An 18940-nucleotide genomic window follows, 5' to 3' on the forward strand; every position below is an offset into this window, starting at 1 on the left:
TACTTGAGTAGAATACGAAATATGGTAAGGTACCATGGGCTTAAGTGATTTTGGGCATATTATAAGATATGGGCCAAAATACACTTAAGTGGGCTTTTAGCTTGAAGCCCACACAAGTGGTTCTATAAATAGAACCCTTGTGCAGAAGCAAAAATTTGCGGTTGCATTATTTTCATTTTCTATCACTCTCTCTCTCTCACTCAAAGCCTTCACTCGTACCAGCTAGCACTGAGATTGAAGGAATCCGTTCGTGTGGACTGAGTAGAGACATTGTCATCATTCAACGTTCGTGATCGCTTCGTGGATTTGCATCAAAGGTTTTGATCGTCACAAGAGATCTGCACCAAAGGTTTCAGTCGTCACAAGAGGTAAATATTCTATCACTGATCATGACCATTCGTAAGGATCTCTAAAGGAGAAAATGAAGCTTACTTGGCATTATCTAATGTACATAGTGGAGCCTGTGGAGCACACTAGGCAGGCCATAAGATGAAATGGTTGCTTTTCAGATATGGAATGTATTGGCCCACCATGTTAAAAGATTGTATAGAGTTTGCTAAGGGTTGCCAAGAATGTCAAATACATGCAGGAATTCAACATGCTCCTGCAAGTGAGTTTCATACAATTATTAAGCCTTGGCCTTTCAGAGGGTGAGCATTAGATCTAATTGGGGAAATTCGACCCAATTCATCCAAAGGTCAAAGGTACATACTTGTAGGAATTGACTATTTCACTAAATGGGTCGAAGCAGTACCTTTAGTAAATGTGGATCAAGAAACTGTTATCGAATTCATTCAAAGGCAAATATTATATAGATTTGGAATCCCAGAAAGTATAACAACAGATCAAGGATCAGTTTTTACTGGTCGAAAGATGCAAGAGTTTGCAAAGGAGATGGGTTTCAAATTATTAACATCCACACCCTATTATGCTCAAGCCAATGGGCAAGTCGAAGCAGCCAATAAAGTAATAATTGGTTTAATCAAAAAACATGTAGGAAAGAAGCCAAAAAATTGGCACAAAACTTTAGATCAAGCGCTTTGGGCTTGTCGAACCTCCCCTAAAGAAGCTACTAACACTACACCTTTCCAACTTACATTTGGACATGATGCAGTATTACCTGTCGAAATCTACTTGCAATCAATGAGAATCCAAAGACAAGGAGAAATTCCATCTGACTTATACTGGGAAATGATAATAAATGAGCTGGTGGATTTGGACGAAGAAAGGTTGCATGCGTTAGAAGTATTAAGAAGACAAAAGGAGAGGGTAGCAAGGGCATACAATAAGAGGGTCAAAGGTAAAACCTTCATTATGAATGATTTAGTTTGGAAAGTTATATTACCTATGGATCGAAAGAATAAAGCATTAGGAAAATGGTCTCCACATTGGGAAAGACCTTTTCGAATTCTAAAAGCCTTTTCAAATAATGCATACGAAATAGAAGAACTAACAGAGGATCAAAGAATCCTAAAAGTAAATGGGAAATACTTAAAGAAGTATAAACCATTTGTGCATGAAGTTAAAATCATAACAACATAGTAAGTAAAGAACTATCATGGCCAAAATGGTGAAGATATTTAAACTCCAAACTTTGCCAAAATGGCTTTCGTCTTAATCAAATTACAAATGAACAAGAGTCGAATAGAACAAATACAGGTGGAAATCAAAAAGGAATAGTGGCCCTCATTCGATCATACTTTTTCTTCGCCAAGCCAACCTTGTACTGAACAACCGCTTGAATCCCTCTGAGGTGTGCAATATCTTCATTCATAGCAGTAGCCTTTTCGACGTGATCTACGCTCTGCTTCGCCAGATCATCAGCTTCAATATTATCCAAGCCTTGGATAACAGCCTGCTTCGCCTTAGCATCAGAAATCTTCTTCTGCAATTCTGCAATATGAGATTCCCAAAGTCGTATCGAAGCAGTATAAGTGTCGAATTCTGCTTGGGCTGATTTTCTGGAAGCGGCTAACTCCTCAGAAGCTTGTGAAGTTCGAAGGGCATTGTCAAACTCAGTGGCTTGAGCTTTTTCAGTTGATAGAAGCTTTGCTTTGGCATCCACCTCCATATGGTATTCAGCACAAACTTGGTCAATGAGGTTATGAATGTCGATAAGGGCTTCACCTATATTAGTGGGGCAAGCAATGATGTTAATCTTGCTTATCAGCTTCTTTATGCCAAAGCTCGCTCCCGCATTATTCCTTAATTCTTCAAAGAGATCTACATCAAAAACTGCCTTCTTCGCCTGCTGAAGGAGCTCGTCATAAGATGCTTTGTTTGCACTAGCACCAGAATGGGTCGAAGCTCCAGAAATGCTTTGCTCTGAAGAAGATTCTCTTTGAGCCATCATTAACCTTACATACTTGAGGGGATCTTTTTGTTTTAAAGCTTTTTTCTCCTCCTCAATGAGCGATATAGGAGAAGTCTGGATGATGGATGGTCGAACTTTAATTGGATTTGGGATCGTGTCGACGTTGGCGTCACCAGTTCTAGTTTGATTTCCTTCAGGTCAGCTTCTCCCACATTCATGTCTTCATCTTCCTGAAAGTACCCCTCAATCTCATCAGAATCCTGATCATCCTCACCAGCATCATTTGAAGGGAACATAACTATTGCAAGAGAATTACTAGGAGTATCCTCAGAGTCTTCTTTCTCTGTTGAGTCCTTCTCGTCAACATGCTTCGAATCTCTTTTACCATCTTCACCAGGAGAAGAGGTTCCTTGTTCATTTTGGGTGTTATCTGCTTCGAGATTTTGGGCTCCAGTTGAAGATCCTTTGTTTTGGACAACACCGCTGATTGTCGGAGGAGGAGATGGATTCATGCCGCTCGAAGGATCACTCTGATTGGCGGTAGAAATGAGAGGAGTGGTGGGTTTGTCCTGAAAAAAAAGTGTTAGAATAAAGTATGAGTTTGTCGAAAGATAAAACACCCAAGGTCGAAGTCTACCTGTTGAGCCTCAGGGTTGGAAGCATTGCTCCCAATGTGCTCCAGCGCTGCGCCACCAGAGGGATGGGATGGAGTTTCCTTTGGAAGAGGAGGGAGAATGTTGGTTTTGACACCTTGTTGTTTATTTGCTTGGTAAGGGGCAACTGTTGCCTTATTCTTCTTCTGTTTTTACTTAAGTGGAGTTGGAGGAGTATCTTCTTCATCGTCTTTGACAAGAATTACATTAGCAGTGGAGACTTTTCTTTTCTCGGGCGTCAAAGGAGGCCTGCCACTACCCTGAAAAAGAAAATTATAAATAGTTAGAAAAATACGAAAGAGATAAAGAAGTTATTTGATGTAATACCTTTGAACTCTTCTTCGTTTTTTCTGGAGCAGCACCAGAAGGCACTCCCTGGCTTGAAGAGGTAGTTGGCTTAGAAGCAGTATTCGAACTAGCCTTCGCCACAGGCTTCTCTTTCTTCGCCACCTTCCTTTCGACAGCTAAAGAAGGATGTGAGCTAGTCGAAACATGAAAATGTTTAAAAGATTGGCAAAAAAACGAAAGGGAGTTGTAAAACCAAGAAATCCAAACATTCCACACCTTCACATATCGGAGAAGTAATTCCCACTGCAGCTAAGTCGAAGTGAAGAAAGCCTTTGAAACTGTCTAAGGTATGTTTGGTTGCAACTACTTTTTTAGCAGGTTTTTGTTGGTCATTTTTTAGTATTTTAAAAATGTCCCCACATGTGAACCAGTTTGGGTAAGGGGGAAAAATGACAAAGCAAAATCTGCACTGGGTAAATTTGGAAATTTGGGTGGTTCGCACTCAAAGGCCAAATCATATTTCAATTCAGGTTTTACAACTTTGAGAGATTTTCTTTTGGAAATTTGCTTTTCAAATTTTTCTTTTAAAATTGGCACTGCGTCACAAACGGTTCCAACAAGGTTCGTTGGGTCATAGACAGTTTCAAAGTACTTTTGGAATGCTTGGATTTCTTCAGAGTGAGTAAGCTTACCCTTGTGGACATTTTCCTGCAAAGATGAAAAGGCCTTCGTTAGACGTTCTTTGATTTCAGCAGTAGAAAACATATTCTTGGAATAGAAATCTGTCCACTAAGTGGCAAAACCATTGGTGGAGTAGAACGACGGTTGGTAGGCTATTAATTGGAATTCAGCAAAGTTTGCATGGAATTCTTCGTGGATTGCAATGTCTCGGGCGTTTCATTCAGTCCCTGCACAGCAGATCTCGCGCTTTCGTTTGAATAAAGAAACATGAATAAGTTGACACAACCCAAATTGTCGAGAGACAAAATTAGGTTGATAAGCCAACAGACGCACATGGCTCTTTACTGGCAGGATCCTAGAAACAAGCAGCCTTGGGAAGAGAAAGGCACGCCATATATCTTCGATCTCTGTGTTGGCGTTCTTCACAACATCTCCAAGCGAAGCAGTAAACCAGGAAGGACCATGGGTTCGACTGGCAAAAGGAGCCATCGAAGGAAAGAAATGGTGACGCTTCGAGAACATCAAGGTGTATTTGGTGAGGGAAGTTTGTAAGTTGTCAACATCATCCGCTGGAGTCAGTTGAAGGAGTCTGGTGCCCTCAATGCTTCGATTTATTATCTCTGGGGCACTTTCGTCAATGTTTCCTTGTGTTGGCAAAAAGGATTCGAAAGTAGCATTGAGCCACAATTGAAGAAGCCAATAAGGCCCAGATAGTAATAAGTTGGTACCAGCTTCATACTCCTTTAACTTAGCACTAGCCGATCCTAAACTTTCATACAAACTAGCCAATAAGAGTTCACTTAAACACACTCTTCGACCAACATGCAATTGGTTAGCAAGTGTTGAAAATCTCTTTGCAACTTGCAGAGATTTACAGCAAAAGAAGAACTTGGACAACCATAGACCTAAGAATGCTATATGTTCTATGTCAGAAACTTCTTCCCCATCAGCGTGATACAGATTAATATAAGTACTGAACGAAGCGTTCTTGACGTTGAAGTTAATCAAGTTTTCGCAGTCTTGGTAGGGGTCGAAGGTTTCTCCTGTCGGAGGAAGTCCAAAAATGGCAGCTACGTCGAAAGGTGTTATATGTGCTATCCCAGAAATATAGGCTGGATAATAATAAAGGCTGGCAGTAACTAAACCCCAGCTTCGACATCTGAATTAGATAAAAAATACCCAATTCTTTCCAAAATGAAGCTTTCTTCTTCTCAACTTTCATTAACCAAGCTAGATAGGATTTGTCTAGAGTTGGACAAGACCGAAAGGGTCTGAAACTATCAGTGATAAAATCCAGTTGAAAAGCCTCTCTTTGGACTAGATCCTCATTATTTATGGAGGAAACAGTTTTGTTGGCTATGGGTTTGGTATTATGATAACAGGGAAAAAACTTCGCACATTTCTCTAAATGTTCTTCAGAAACTAATGGGCCTAAAAACCCTAAAACATTTCCAGAAAGTAAGGAAGGAACCATTACCTGAGAAGCAAAATTGCTTTTTGTTCTTTCATAAGTTTTGGAACAGTGATGTACTCCCGATCCCCAACAGTTATGGTTGTGCTAGTTGGAATGTTCTGAGAAGCAGAACTTTTTGAGGATCCAACACCTTTGATGTTCTTTGATTGCTTTTGATGTTTATCAGAAGACATTGTTGTGGGTTTTTGGAGATTTTGAAGGATTAGGGTTTTAGGGAAGAAGAAACGTTTTCAGAGAAGTTTTAGAAGATGAACTTAGGTTGAAATTTTTTGTAAAAAGAAAGAAAGAAATGACAAGTGAGCTTTTATAATGTTAACCTACAAAGCTGACTGGTTACACTTTGCCAGGGTAGTGGGCCACATGGTGGTTTTTCTGAGAAAAGGGTACAGGGATTACTGTTCATTATTCTTGGAAGTTGAAATTCATGATGACAAATAACTGCGCACACGTTTGATGAGACGTTTTGAAAAAGTTAATCATGATTAACTGACAAATATGGACTTTTAGGTCTATGAAAGGTCTCTGGTCGAAATCTGGTGATTGCAAAAAATGCCCATTTCTATATTGATTCGAAATAGACATTTATTGGAGGCAATTTGTTAACTGGAGATTTCGACAAATAGTTGAAGTTCTTTGGAAGTGTTACGTTTTGAAGAATAAATAAAAATGGTTGTGTCGAAGCTATTTGTTGAAATCTTTTCTTGGGTGAACAAATCTTTATTGTTGAAGCCTGAGACTTAGAAGATTTTTGGATCTCCACAAAGCTCTCTTCGACGTAGGCGTTTTGACAGAGTCAAAGCTTCAAGCGGGAAAGATTTGAAATTTAAACGAAGCAGTTTCGCCAGGCCAACACGTGAAAACATCTGAGACATGCAACGCTTGAAAATGTCGAATGTGGCAGTCATCTGTGTAGAGGTCGTTAGGGTCAAATTGTTATAAATAGGGGTCTTAGTTTTAAATTTCAGGGGTGTTCAAACAGATATACATAAATTCACAAAAATACTCAAAGTACCAGAGCGAGAGAAAAGAGTTTTATGCTGAAAATGTATGTATGAAGAACACCATAATTTCGTTCATGTTATCTATTTCATGCAAGTCATTTAAATTAAAATTATTCACTGTCTTTTCTTTTGTCGAATTGCCCTTATTTTCAGTATTTTATCATCATTTTTACCTTTGCATTTACATTTCCCCAAGTTTTCATTTCCAGTACTTTCTCAAAACTTAAAACATTTACTTCAAGTCACTTATCTTCACCTTTTCCAAGTACTTTCGTTATCTTTAAACACACTTACCTACAAAGTTATCGTCCTTTACTCTTTATTCATAAAGTCATAAATTTCATTTAGAATTATTGTCAAAATATTGTTCGTTGTTCATAACCCAGAAACGAACTTAACCATGAGTCAAATCATCGTAATAATAGTTTTTGAGACACATGTCCTAGGATCAATCTAGTCGATCCTGTAAGTTACCAAAAATATATAATATTGGAAGACTAGCGGTTGTTTATCAGAAATCACTAGTAAACACATGTCTCATGGTCAGTTATATCAGCAGAGAATAAAGAAAGCTTTTGATAAAAAGGTAATACCTCGTGTTTTCAGAGAAGGTGACCTTGTGCTCAAGAAGATCCTGTCTTTCAAACCATATTCTAGGGGCAAATGGACTCCTAATTATGAAGGCCCATATGTTGTCAAGAGAGCCTTTTTAGACGGCACTTTGATTCTTACAACTATGGATGGTGAAGAGTTCACTCGTCCTGTGAACGCAGATGCAGTCAAGAAATACTTCGCCTAAAAAGAAAAGAACAACTCGCTAAGTTGAAAACCCGAAAGGGCGGCTTATGCAAAAATGAGCGTCTCGATGGATTGAAAACCTGAAAGGGCGATCTAGGAAAAAATTAGAGACATAAAAGAGAAAGATTTATCCCGATAAATTGAGCACCTCACCTTGGGGAAATTTATGCAAAAATTAGGGATTATGGCAAGTAATTGCATCTTGCTGATCTTCAGATTTGAAGAGGTTCTTGAGCACAACGGTCAGTTTTGATTCATCATCCCCGATAGAGAGGCCAAGAGCACAATGGATATCAAGAATTGATAGAAGGATTAGTGATCATTGTATTCAATATAACCTTTTTTCCATGTAAATTACCATTTTCAACTTTGTAAACATCTATGTAGTCTTATAATTTACAGACTACCATTCTATTAAATAAAGTTGTGCTTTTATCCAATTGTTTCTACTCTTATTTAATTCAGCCAAATAGTTTTAAATTTTATTATGATCATTTTCAAAATTAAAATTTTAATCAAAATCATATTTTCTTAAACATATAAAAGCATTAATTTTAAACAATCGATTTCATTTAAAAGGAATATCAACATCGGTTCGAAAGCACTAAAGCCCTAAGTGTGGAGCATCATTGGTTCTCCCCAAGCAGTAGGTGTGATTTCTCTTTCATCCCCGACAACATTGTTCAGCACTCGACGTTTGTTGATTTCCCCGGAAGGTTAATTCTCCGTTGTCCTCAGCTGAGTTGGTATCTATTCCCCAATCGAGTTTATATTTGTTCTCCAGCGGAATGCGGACATTTCGTTGCAACAGTTTTCAGGATTCTGGCAGAACTTTGGTTTCTTCACCAGTCGTTATCAAATTCGCTCCCAGATAGGGTTTCCTCCTGGTTTCTGAGCAGCTATCTGCGTTTGTTCCCCCACAAGTTTGTCTCCCATTTGATATGGTGTTGACCTAAAATTCCCCGCAGAATTAGTAGCAGTTTACTCAACAGATCTCCTATTTTCTTCCCCTGCTAGGGTTAAGCCTTTGGGATGTTGATCTCTCTTCTCTAGCAGTTGTTTCCCTCTTTTGTGGATTGGCCAAGAATTGTATTGATGATTTAAATTTGTGACATTTTGTATTCTTTGAGATCATTTTTTCAGCATAATCATCATCTACACATATACATATACATATACATATACACTCATATAATTTCATTATTGCATCATTGCACCTGTTGACTCATTCTTGTGATTCTTATTCTCTGTTACGGTGGTACTTTATCTCCATACATGTTTGGTGAGTCTGTCCTCTTTTCAATTGTAACGAGATAGCGTTAGCTTGCCCTCAAGGGTTTGGTTGAGGTTGTCCAGGAAATTGGCCTCCAGGTGTAGTTTGTGGGGCTTGGTTTTGTGCTACCTGTGAGATCTGGGTTTCAAGCATCTTGTTGTGAGTGATTATCTGATCAACCTTGGTTCCTAATTGCGTTATAAGTTCGTTTACGTGAATGTTATGGTTTAGGAATTCTTTATTTTGCTGAGTCTGACCCGATATGAAGCTCTCTATGATCTTCTCAAGGTTAGACTTCTGGGGCACAAGTTGCATAGGTTGGTTTGGTTTTGGGGCTTGATAACCTTGCGGTCTCTGAGGTGCATGATTTTGGAGAGGGTTCTGGTTTTTATAGGAGAAATTTGGATGATTCTTCCATCCAGGGTTGTAAGTGTTTGAAAATGGGTTACCTTGGGCGTAATTCACTTGGTCGGTATTCAGTTCGTTCAAAAGGTTACACTCTGCCGATTCGTGTCTTTTAGATCCACGGAGTTCGCACTCTGTGTGGACTACTGCTACGGTGTTAGTGTTTGTAGCCATATCTTCAATCCTAAGGGCTAAAACGTCCATTTTTGCCTGCATCATGTCTAGAAAGCTTACCTCATGTATTCCACCTTGGGTCTCCTTTTTCTCTATTGATGCTCGTTCAGTTCCCCATTGGTAATGGGTTTGGGCCATATCCTCAATTAGGTCACAAGCTTCTAGATAAGGTTTGTTCATCAGCGCGCCACCAGCGGCAACGTCGATGCTCATCTCGGTGTTATAATGGAGTCCATTGTAGAAGGTATAATGATCAACCATTGTTCTATGCCATGGTGTGGACAGACTCTTAATAGCTCTTTATATCTCTCCCAAGCTTCAAAAAGCGATTCTCCTTGGTTTTGAGCAAATCTAGTTATTTGGTTTCGAAGAATAACAGTCTTACTAGAGGGAAATATCTAGCAAGGAATACTCTCCTAATGTCTTCCCAGGTAGTTATTGAATTAGTTGGAAGTGAATCTAGCCATGAACGTGCTGTATCCCTGAGGGAGAAAGGAAATAATCTTAAACGGATCGCATCGGGTGAAGTGCCGTTAGATTTAAAGGTGTCGGCTAGTTGGATAAAAACTTTTAAATGTTGATTCGGGTTCTCGGTAGCGAGACCCGCGTATTGGTTTTGTTGCACTAATTGCAATAAAGACGGTTTTAGTTCGAAATTGTTAGCAGGAATAAGGGGGTTTACTATACTCGAACTAGGTTCCTTATCAGAGGGTTAGGCGAATTCCTTAAGAGGTCTCCTATCGCGATTCTCAGCCATAACTTTCTTAATTTGGATGAGTAAGAGGCGTGTACGAGTATAACATTCGGGTTCCGCTAAAGGATCTACTAAATTTTTGGTACTACAGGTTCTTCGCATTTACCGGCTAGTAATGCCTTAGTCTATACAGTGTAACAACAGGGTACGAAATTTGACGAAGTTGGTCCCCGGCAACGACACCCAAAACTTGATCGTGTCGATTCGCAAGTGCACGAATTACGTCAAAGTAATATAAAAGAATATCGATCCCATAGAGACCAATCGTCAATCTATCGATTACTATCATTACGATGTTTATCTAAGACGGTATAAAAGAGATATTGGGTTTGCAAAATAACGGTAAATAATAAATGTAGGTAAAGACAGGTTGAATGTATTTCACGTCAGTTAAGTGATGTTTCAATTGTCTAAATAGAACTACTTATGAGGCAATATTTTCTACTCTTAAAAAGAATCCATTTAACAAGAACTATCGCTTTTGCGTATTCAGAACCGAGTTTACCCTTAAATTAAGGCATTTTATTGTCACTTATAAAAGGTGCGCATAATGCTAAAGTAGTAAACCTATTTTTAAAAAATGAGACTCGTAAACTTAGTTGAAAAGTGATTTTGATTTGGAAAGTTTACCCAAAGAGTTTCCTGATTTTAAATCTATCAACGCGTCCGAAAACAGTTTCAAAAATAGTTTTTCCTTAAAGTGATAAAAGTTCCTAGTTACTAAGCCAGGATGCTTTCGCACTCCTCGAATAGTTAAAACTAACCAAGTTTGTTTTAGAAAACTAAAGTTAAAAATCAAAACAGCCTTTAAAGTATTTCTACAGATTTTAATATGTGAAACATTACTTTAACCGCGATCCTTACATTCTAACCTTTAAAAGATTTAGCCAGACATGGTAACACAAACGAACACAACAGTGTTAATCATGATGAAAAGTTTGTTTTAGAATGTGAGGCGTGGAGAGCGAGTAAAGTGCGTAAAGTAAATAAAGTAAAGCGAGTGCGGAAAATAAATAAAGCAAAGCGAGTGCGAAAAATAAATAAAGTAAAGCGATGCGGGAAATAAATAAAGTAAAGCGAGTGCGGAAAATAAATAAAGTAAAGCGAGTGCGGGAAATAAATAAAATAAAAGTGATGCAAGAAATAAATAAAATAAAAGCGATGCGGGAAATAAATAAATAAAGTGATAAATAAGAACCTGCTCCAAATGGAGGACTTTAAATCTGGTACAAAAATAAACCTCTGACTCCTGAAGCTAAAGATAACAACAACTCGAAGTGACCCAACTCAATCTCACTAAGATGCGATAACCCCCCCGATGTGACGGATTATCGTTATTACAAATGATAAATATATGCTTAGTGTTGTAAAACTAAGTTGGATAATTAGAAAACGAAATGGAACGAGCTATTTATAGAGGTTTTCAGTAGCTTGCAAAGACCATGGTGCCCTCCAACTTCCCCTTAGTGGGAACGTGACTTCCAAAGGTGACGTCCGTCATCCCTTCATGGCGCCCGCCATGTGTGTAAATGGGGTGGATCATGGGAACATGGAGGTTACCTCCTAGTTGAGGACTGATGACTCATGGCTTCTCCTATAGCGGCTGCCATGTGCAACGCCATGTGTGTAATTTCGCCGAAAAACCTTAATTTTAGGCCTTTTTTGCTTCGTTTCTTCCAAAAGAGTCCGAAAGTGCTAAATATCTGAAAACAATAGAAAAGAGAGCATAATACAAACAAAATGATAATAAAGTCCTAATAAACATGTGAAATCTGAGTAAAAAACACGGTGTAATTCAGTGTGATCAATTATACAAACTCAAGTATTATCCTTTATCCCTAATTTTTTTTATCCCAAATTTCAATCCCATAATTATCCCTATAATTTTATATTATTTATATTAACCCATTTAAAAAGTAATCCCTAATTTCAATATGCATAATTATTCTAGAATTAGTCCCTAACAATAATTCAAATACCCAAATTATATTTTTTTTTGTACTTTTAGTATTTTTAGTAAATATTAAATTAAATGACTAAATAAAATCCATTTATGTGTTTTTTATTCTGTTTGCCGTTAACGTCGGTTGCTTTAAGAATTTTTGTTTTAAGCTTGTGTTATATGATTACTATAAGGTGTTATTGAGTTGTAAATTTACAATGAAACAATGGTGTTTTGGGTTTGTTATTGTTATTTCTTGTTTCCACGATTTTTATAGTTATTGGCAGATTCAAAGTTTGATTGTAAGGTTAATAGTGGATGAAATTTGTGAGAATGTGGAGTATCAAGAAGAAAGTATTTTTCTTTTTTATTAATTAATTTTTATGAATCCTTTATATTTCTTCTATTTTTGTTAAATCACAACTAACTTTTTAAAACAAAATCGTTGAAACAGACAAATAAACACAATCATGGATCATGCAAAGATCAAAATAAAAACAAAATAGATATGCAGAAGAAATAAAAAAAATCAGACAGTGCAACCACAATATTCAGAGTTATAAAAGTAGTAGTAGTCATGGTTACTAACCTAGAGCGTCGTGACCAATTTAAGCTGCTTCCTACTCCATTTCTTTCCCTTTTCTTTGTGTTTTTCTCCCTTCTCTTTCGATATAAGGTTCTTTTTTCCCCTTTTTCTTGAATGGATATTGAAGGTTTAGAGTTTAGTTGTTGTTGTTCTTCAGTGTAAAGAACAACAACTTTTTAGGGTATGATTTGTAAATTGTGGATGGTCCAAAATGTGAAAAGTGAGTACTATTTATAGGTAAAATTAGGTCAAAAAAATTAAATTAAATTGAATTGTTTAGAAATATTTTAATTTAACCTGATTTTCTCAATTTCTTAAAGCCCAAGTCAATGAATCTTGATGGATTTATGACTGGGTGAATTTAGATGGAAAAATATTTCAAATAAATAAAAATAAGTTAATTCCCTAATAATAATAATTTTTTTGATATTTTTTGATTTTTTGAGATTTTATTCATAAAACCATGATTTTAATGGAAAAATAATATTTTAAAATATGTTTTAAATAAAAATACGAAAATTAATAATTAAATAATAAAAAATATTATTTTTGTGATTTTTTGTAATTTTGAAAATGAATAGAAAAGTTAGAAATAAAGTAAAATAAATAAAAGGGAAAAAATACTAAAAATAAGAAACATAATATTCAGACTCATGCCCTCTCACACTCACAACTCCTTACACATGCTATTCTAGCAATTATGCTATTTCAATTATTTAAAATAAAATACCTTTGGCAAACATATATGATAACGATCTAAATATCTCAATAACCTTGAAACAATCTTAACTATTTTAAACTTAGATAGTTCACTAATTAAAATATCATCCTAGTCAATAATAATTAATAATTTTTCTAGCCTAATTACTTAACTAAACAAATGACCAAATGACTTTAACCGGTATTTTCTAATAGATTGCAAACTATATGTTTTTCTAAGTAGTTAATACAATGATATGTTAGCTTGACAAATTAAACTACACCCTGAAAAAACTCTAAAATAGCAATTAAACCCTAATGTAAGATCAAACTCCTTAGGGGAGAATAAGAAGTCAAAAGGGTTCCCCTTTAACTTTTTAAGTCTTTGGATTGACCAGATAGCCTGTAAGGAGTTTTGAACATGTCAGTAATCTAAACTCAGAGATAGCTAAGAAAGTGGTCAAAATTAGGGGTACGACAGGTTATGAGACAAATCAATTTTGTTCCAACAGAATGCACTGAACTAATATAGATCACAATATACTCTCTCTCTCTCTCTCTCTCTCCTTTTTAATTTTCATAGATAATTACATGATTAGATTGTTCCTTATTGCTTTCTAGAAATTGCATCCCATTAGTATTTCTGTTGGTAACGATTTATTGTAAAGGTGTAGATTTTGTTTGAATTTGAAAATCAACTTTCTCTTGTTGTAGATTAATTTGAAAATCGTGGTTGTAGAACATATATAGTTGTGGTGTTGTAAAAATCACACATCTTGTGTAATTTTAGCAAGTATTCAATACATTAATTTGTTTGTACATTTGGCTGAATTTGAGATTTTGATATTTACTATACTGTGAATTATTTAAATCATTACGTATCAATTCCAATCTATAAGCATAATATATTTTACGCTAAAGCTTGCATCCACCATGCAAGATCAAATTAGTTTTGAAACTCTGATAAAAAAAATTTCAAACTATTTTTTCAACAAAAGAATGTTTGGAAGGTCTATTTAGCTTATCTCTATACCGTTTTTTATTCATACTCTCACCCAACAACATTATCACCAGAGAGAAGTGACCACATGCTACAATACACTTGAGAGAAATATTACACAAATGCAATATCAATCGAGAGAAACACATTTTATTTTCATTACGAGTGTAATACAATATCATTGAGAGAAACATGACTCTCTGCATAATAGAATGATACCAAAGAAAAAGAAGAAAGTCTAAGAGGATGCATATCATTATTTGGATTGAGATTCAACTTCATGATTTATGTGATTTACATCAATGTTCTATATTAATTAAATTGTATTAAAGTTGTCTTGATATTGCCTCGATTTGAGAATGTTTATACTTTGGCATTATAAATTATATAGATATTTGATATTGATAATCTCTATTAAATGTGATACAATGTTTACTTAATAATTTACATGTTTTTCTCACTTATTTTATAATATTACATATTTTTTGAAATTTAACCGTTCATGTTTGTGTTTGTTTGCCTTGACCATGTATTTATAAAATTGCTGTAAATACATGTTAATGAGTATTAAAGTTTAAGATTGGAAGAAATTAGCTATTTAGATGATATCATATCAACATATTTCTTTTTATTTTTGAAATTATTTTCTTTTTTCGCATTAAAAGATTCTAAATACTCAATACCGTGTTGTAAAGTTGATTTAATTATTCAGAATCATTTGTAGTATGATAAATGCCATGTAATACAATTTATCTTCAAAAATATTTAAATATTTATAACTTCGTTTAGTCATGAACACTTTAAATATCGATAAATATCAAATATATTATTTTAAAATTTAAGGTGTCACAGTAAATATTTTTATTACTATAATTTTTATCTATAAATATCACATTAATTTCATAATTATAGAAATGTACTTATTTATATAATTTATTTTCTTTAAATTATAATATCAGACATTTTCTTTCTTTTAGAAAATATAAAAAATGACAGATAAATTGGTTTTGAATTTAAATTTTTTACATAGCTAAAAAATTTAAAACTAATTTCTATTTGTTGAATTATATAAAAACAGTTTTATAAAAAATTTAAATTTCTTAATGCTAAGCTCGTTATTAAAAAATAGGTTTTGATTTTTAATTTTCTCAAAATAGGAGAAATAAAAAAAATATTTAATATCATTTCCAATTAATTACCAATTGGCTCTCATATGTTCAACAAAAGATTGGGCTCCGGTTCATAACCCGACCCATATAATAAGTTAATTAGGGCTCCGCGTTTTACGAAACGCAGCACTATAAATACCCAAACGAGGGTTTTCATTTCTCAGATTCATTCATATTCTGCTGCTGAAAATCGCCATCGTTCAAAGGAGCTTCAAAGAGTAACGTTCATCACCAAACATGAGAGCGAAGGTAAATAATATTTCTTTGATTGATTCTTGTTGTTTCCCAATCAACAATTTTGTTATACATAATTTTTTAATTTATTTATTTTCTACATGTTCAATGAATTTTGGGGATTAGACATTTTTATAATTTGGTTTAAGTTTCCTGGAATTAGGATTATTCAATCTGCTCTATAATGTTTGATATGTATACTTTCACTGTAATTCCCCCTTTGATGAATAATTTGTGAATCAGTAATGTTGTTGCGAATGATACAAGCTTATGTTTTGTGATGATAATTTTGGGCTTAAAAATAAGTTTTTAAAATTGATTTGTCCCTGTTTGGATTTGATTTTCTTGTTATGCTTTTATATTAGCAGATTATAAATCTTCTTTTACAATCCTAGAATAATTGATATTTCACCACGTTACCCATCAATGTCATGCTACATACATTTGGTGTTAGGGCCGTCTTTTAAAGGTCTGCAAAACAGGTTATCTCATATGGACTCAGATTTTCCAGGGTTAGAATATGGTTAAATAGAGTATTCATTTTTGTATGTAAAAGCCATTAACATTGCTTTGTTTTGTGTTTGTATTTTGTATTTATGTCCTATTGTGGTGGTTTTTCGTAGATTTTTTTTCATAATAGTTTAACTCTGTTTTGTTCTTTCAGTGGAAGAAGAAGCGCATGAGGAGGTTGAAGAGGAAGCGCCGAAAGATGAGACAGAGATCTAAGTAGGTGCATCAGATGGAGACCTTTCCATCCTGCTTAATACCTGCTTTGGGTCATCTTATCCCGATCTGGTTTAATGATCTTGAAGTTTGGTTGGCAGGAAGATTCTCTATAGATATAGATAAAACTTAGCTGTATTGTTCTAAGTCAATTTATTTTGAGTGTTTTGTGGTACTAATGCGAGTACTGGTTTTGTTTGGTATAATGACTGATATGTTTATTTATGTTCTTATGGCTGATATTAGCGCATAATTTGATCTTTTTATTTGTGCCTCAAATTGCCTTTAATCATTATGTCACGTTAAATCATGATTTCTGATAGCCTATTTGGCGAATGTGACTCAAAACCTTTGCTTTGCCTGACCATCTTGACTTGTCTGAGGGGGGAATATGATCTAGATATTAGACAAATTTCATGTCAACGTGGTAAAAGTGGGTTTAAACTACCTTCTTCCTATTTTAAAAACGTAAGGCTTGAAAGAGACCTTTGCAGCCTTTCCACTTTGGTGATTCAATAAGCCTTAGATTTCCTATGTCTCCTTATCATGCTTTCATAATAAGCCTTAGGTTTCTCATCTTGGGATTCAAATAGCACTTGATACTCAACAACCTTTTCTTTGTCAACTATTATCATATAAATAATCATGTGTTCGGACAATTTTATGGCCTCTATTCCATCTTGTTAGTTAGAGCTTACCAATTTCATGTTGGTTTATTGAAAAACTCAAATAAAATATTCCTAAAAATCTGAAATCAACATAAATTAGAAAATCTGAGTATGATTTACAGATATCAAACAACCCATTACAGGATAATTTATGATGAGGCTGACATAAATTTAATGTCTGTTTGGTTCAAATAAATGAAGATTTGGTTTAAATGAGGGAGATGAGAGATATTTTAATGAAGGGGGAGGTGTGGGTTTTAATTATATATATAGGATTTGGATCAATTTTTAGGTGGATGGATGGATGGATTTTTTATTAATGGATCATATTTGTCATAACTAGGACAAACCTAAAGCTTCATTGTACATGCATGAGGTTGGCATACATGAGATTTCAACCCATGCCACCACATTGGAGATCAATATCATAAATTCAAAGATTCTCTATATTTGATCAACACCAATTCTGATTTTAACAAACATCAATACCCAAGTCAGTTCAACATAATTACTAGATTCATATAATGGGTCCTCATGCATATACAATGAAGCTTTAGGTCTGTCCTAGAAGATTAGACATCTTATTTGCTTTTCGGATAGTATCTCTAAAATGTACACATGCATTAGTGTGATGGCCATAAGTATCATGCATTTTGCAGTATTTCGTCTCTCAAATATGTTTTTGACGAACAATTTTATCACCACTCCTAAGTAAAATTGATTAATATTTTAAAAAGAAGTCAAAGATTTAACCTGCCTTATTTACGTAAAAACCATATGTTTTCTATTATTTTGCTAAAGATTTCTTTGGAATTTGAAACTTAAAATTAGAATAAAGACATGGTTTTAATTAGGCCTTATTTATGAAAGACATGGTTTTTATTTTATTTTAAATTTTGGTATCCGGTCGTCCCGGTTAAAGTCAAAACAAAACTCCATATGAACATACCAAACACAATATTTGATTGTACTTAGCACAATAATTGATTGTATTTCACAGGATTCGAATATGAGATTTTGAGAGGAGCATACTCTCAAGGACTCAAACCAATTTAATTCATTTGGATCATCGTGTGACTCTTCCTCTAACCAATGCCACAAAATGGTATTTTTCCTTTTGAGGAAAAGGTTCTTTTTTTTCTTAACCTTTATGTTTTTCGGTTTAACTTATTTATTCCTAGAGCTATCATCTAATGACATGTCTCGCTATTTTTAGCTTAGCATTTTCTTTTGAACCATAGTTCAGGCCGACAACAACCGTATGATCTAGTTCATACTATTGAATGCTATTAGGCAACATAACTTTATATGATGGAATATACTAACGTAATAATCAAAGGGATTATTATTTTTCCATCTATTAATGGCCAAGTTTATTACATTAACCTTAATTTCTCCTCTAACAAACTATTCATGAAATATAGTTTCCAATTAACCACAAATAGATATCGAATTAGGAGGAAACTTGGTAAGCAAAGTAAATGTATGCTTAGTCAGTGAAATAAGAAAATATCTTACTTTCAAGTATTCTTCACTAGCTATATCGCCACATTATATTTACAGGAATGCGTTGGGGGAATGAACAAAAAAAAAGCCCTAATTGTGTAGATTACTTAGAGCCGTGGCTATTTCTAACTCTTTTGAAATCATTTTCTACATGTTGTCCCCTAACATTTTTCTTCAATTGCTAAATTACGCCATCAATATATATATATATATATATATATATATATATATATATATATATATATATATATATATATATATATATATATATATATATATATATATATATATATATAGATAGATAGATAGAGAGAGAGAGAGGAGTTACAATGTGATTGAGAAATAAATGACCAAGTAAAGTAACAGAAAATTACATAAATCAGGCTTGTAATCGGTTACACCATTTGGTTAACCGTTTACACCTAACATAAAAATTAAATCTCCTTCAGTGGTAACCGGTTAACACAATAGTTTAATCAGTTACAGCAACGAAAACACCATTTTTCTGCTACTTGGATGAACTTCTGACCTTGCTGTAACTGATTACCACCCCGTGTTAATCGGTTACAACACTTGAATTACTTGAATAACTTTCAAC

At 34.6% G+C, this 18940-nt stretch overlaps 1 protein-coding gene, 1 long non-coding RNA gene and 1 other non-coding gene across 3 annotated transcripts; all 3 read left to right on the forward strand.

The window, feature by feature from the left end:
• The first annotated feature begins 873 nt into the window (after window positions 1–873).
• LOC127087216 (uncharacterized) lies at window positions 874–1542 on the forward strand. Its single transcript, XM_051028080.1, has one exon. It carries the CDS (start codon window positions 874–876, stop codon window positions 1540–1542), a length of 669 nt encoding a protein of 222 aa, XP_050884037.1.
• A 7786-nt stretch (window positions 1543–9328) lies between these two features.
• Window positions 9329–9435, forward strand: LOC127117013 (small nucleolar RNA R71). The gene has a single exon (XR_007801776.1). It is a non-coding gene; the product is annotated as a small nucleolar RNA R71 (small nucleolar RNA).
• A 5839-nt stretch (window positions 9436–15274) lies between these two features.
• On the forward strand, window positions 15275–16434 carry LOC127123767 (uncharacterized). Its single transcript, XR_007803602.1, has 2 exons — window positions 15275–15460; window positions 16110–16434. It is a non-coding gene; the product is annotated as an uncharacterized LOC127123767 (long non-coding RNA).
• Window positions 16435–18940: the final 2506 nt, after the last annotated feature.

This window comes from Lathyrus oleraceus, chromosome 1 (genome assembly GCF_024323335.1).
Source record: "Lathyrus oleraceus cultivar Zhongwan6 chromosome 1, CAAS_Psat_ZW6_1.0, whole genome shotgun sequence".
NCBI lineage: Eukaryota > Viridiplantae > Streptophyta > Magnoliopsida > Fabales > Fabaceae > Lathyrus > Lathyrus oleraceus.

Excerpts from the sequence above, each read along its gene's own strand:
- LOC127087216 (XM_051028080.1), top strand. The coding sequence starts at position 874 with ATGCAAGAGTTTGCAAAGGAGATGGGTTTCAAATTATTAACATCCACA.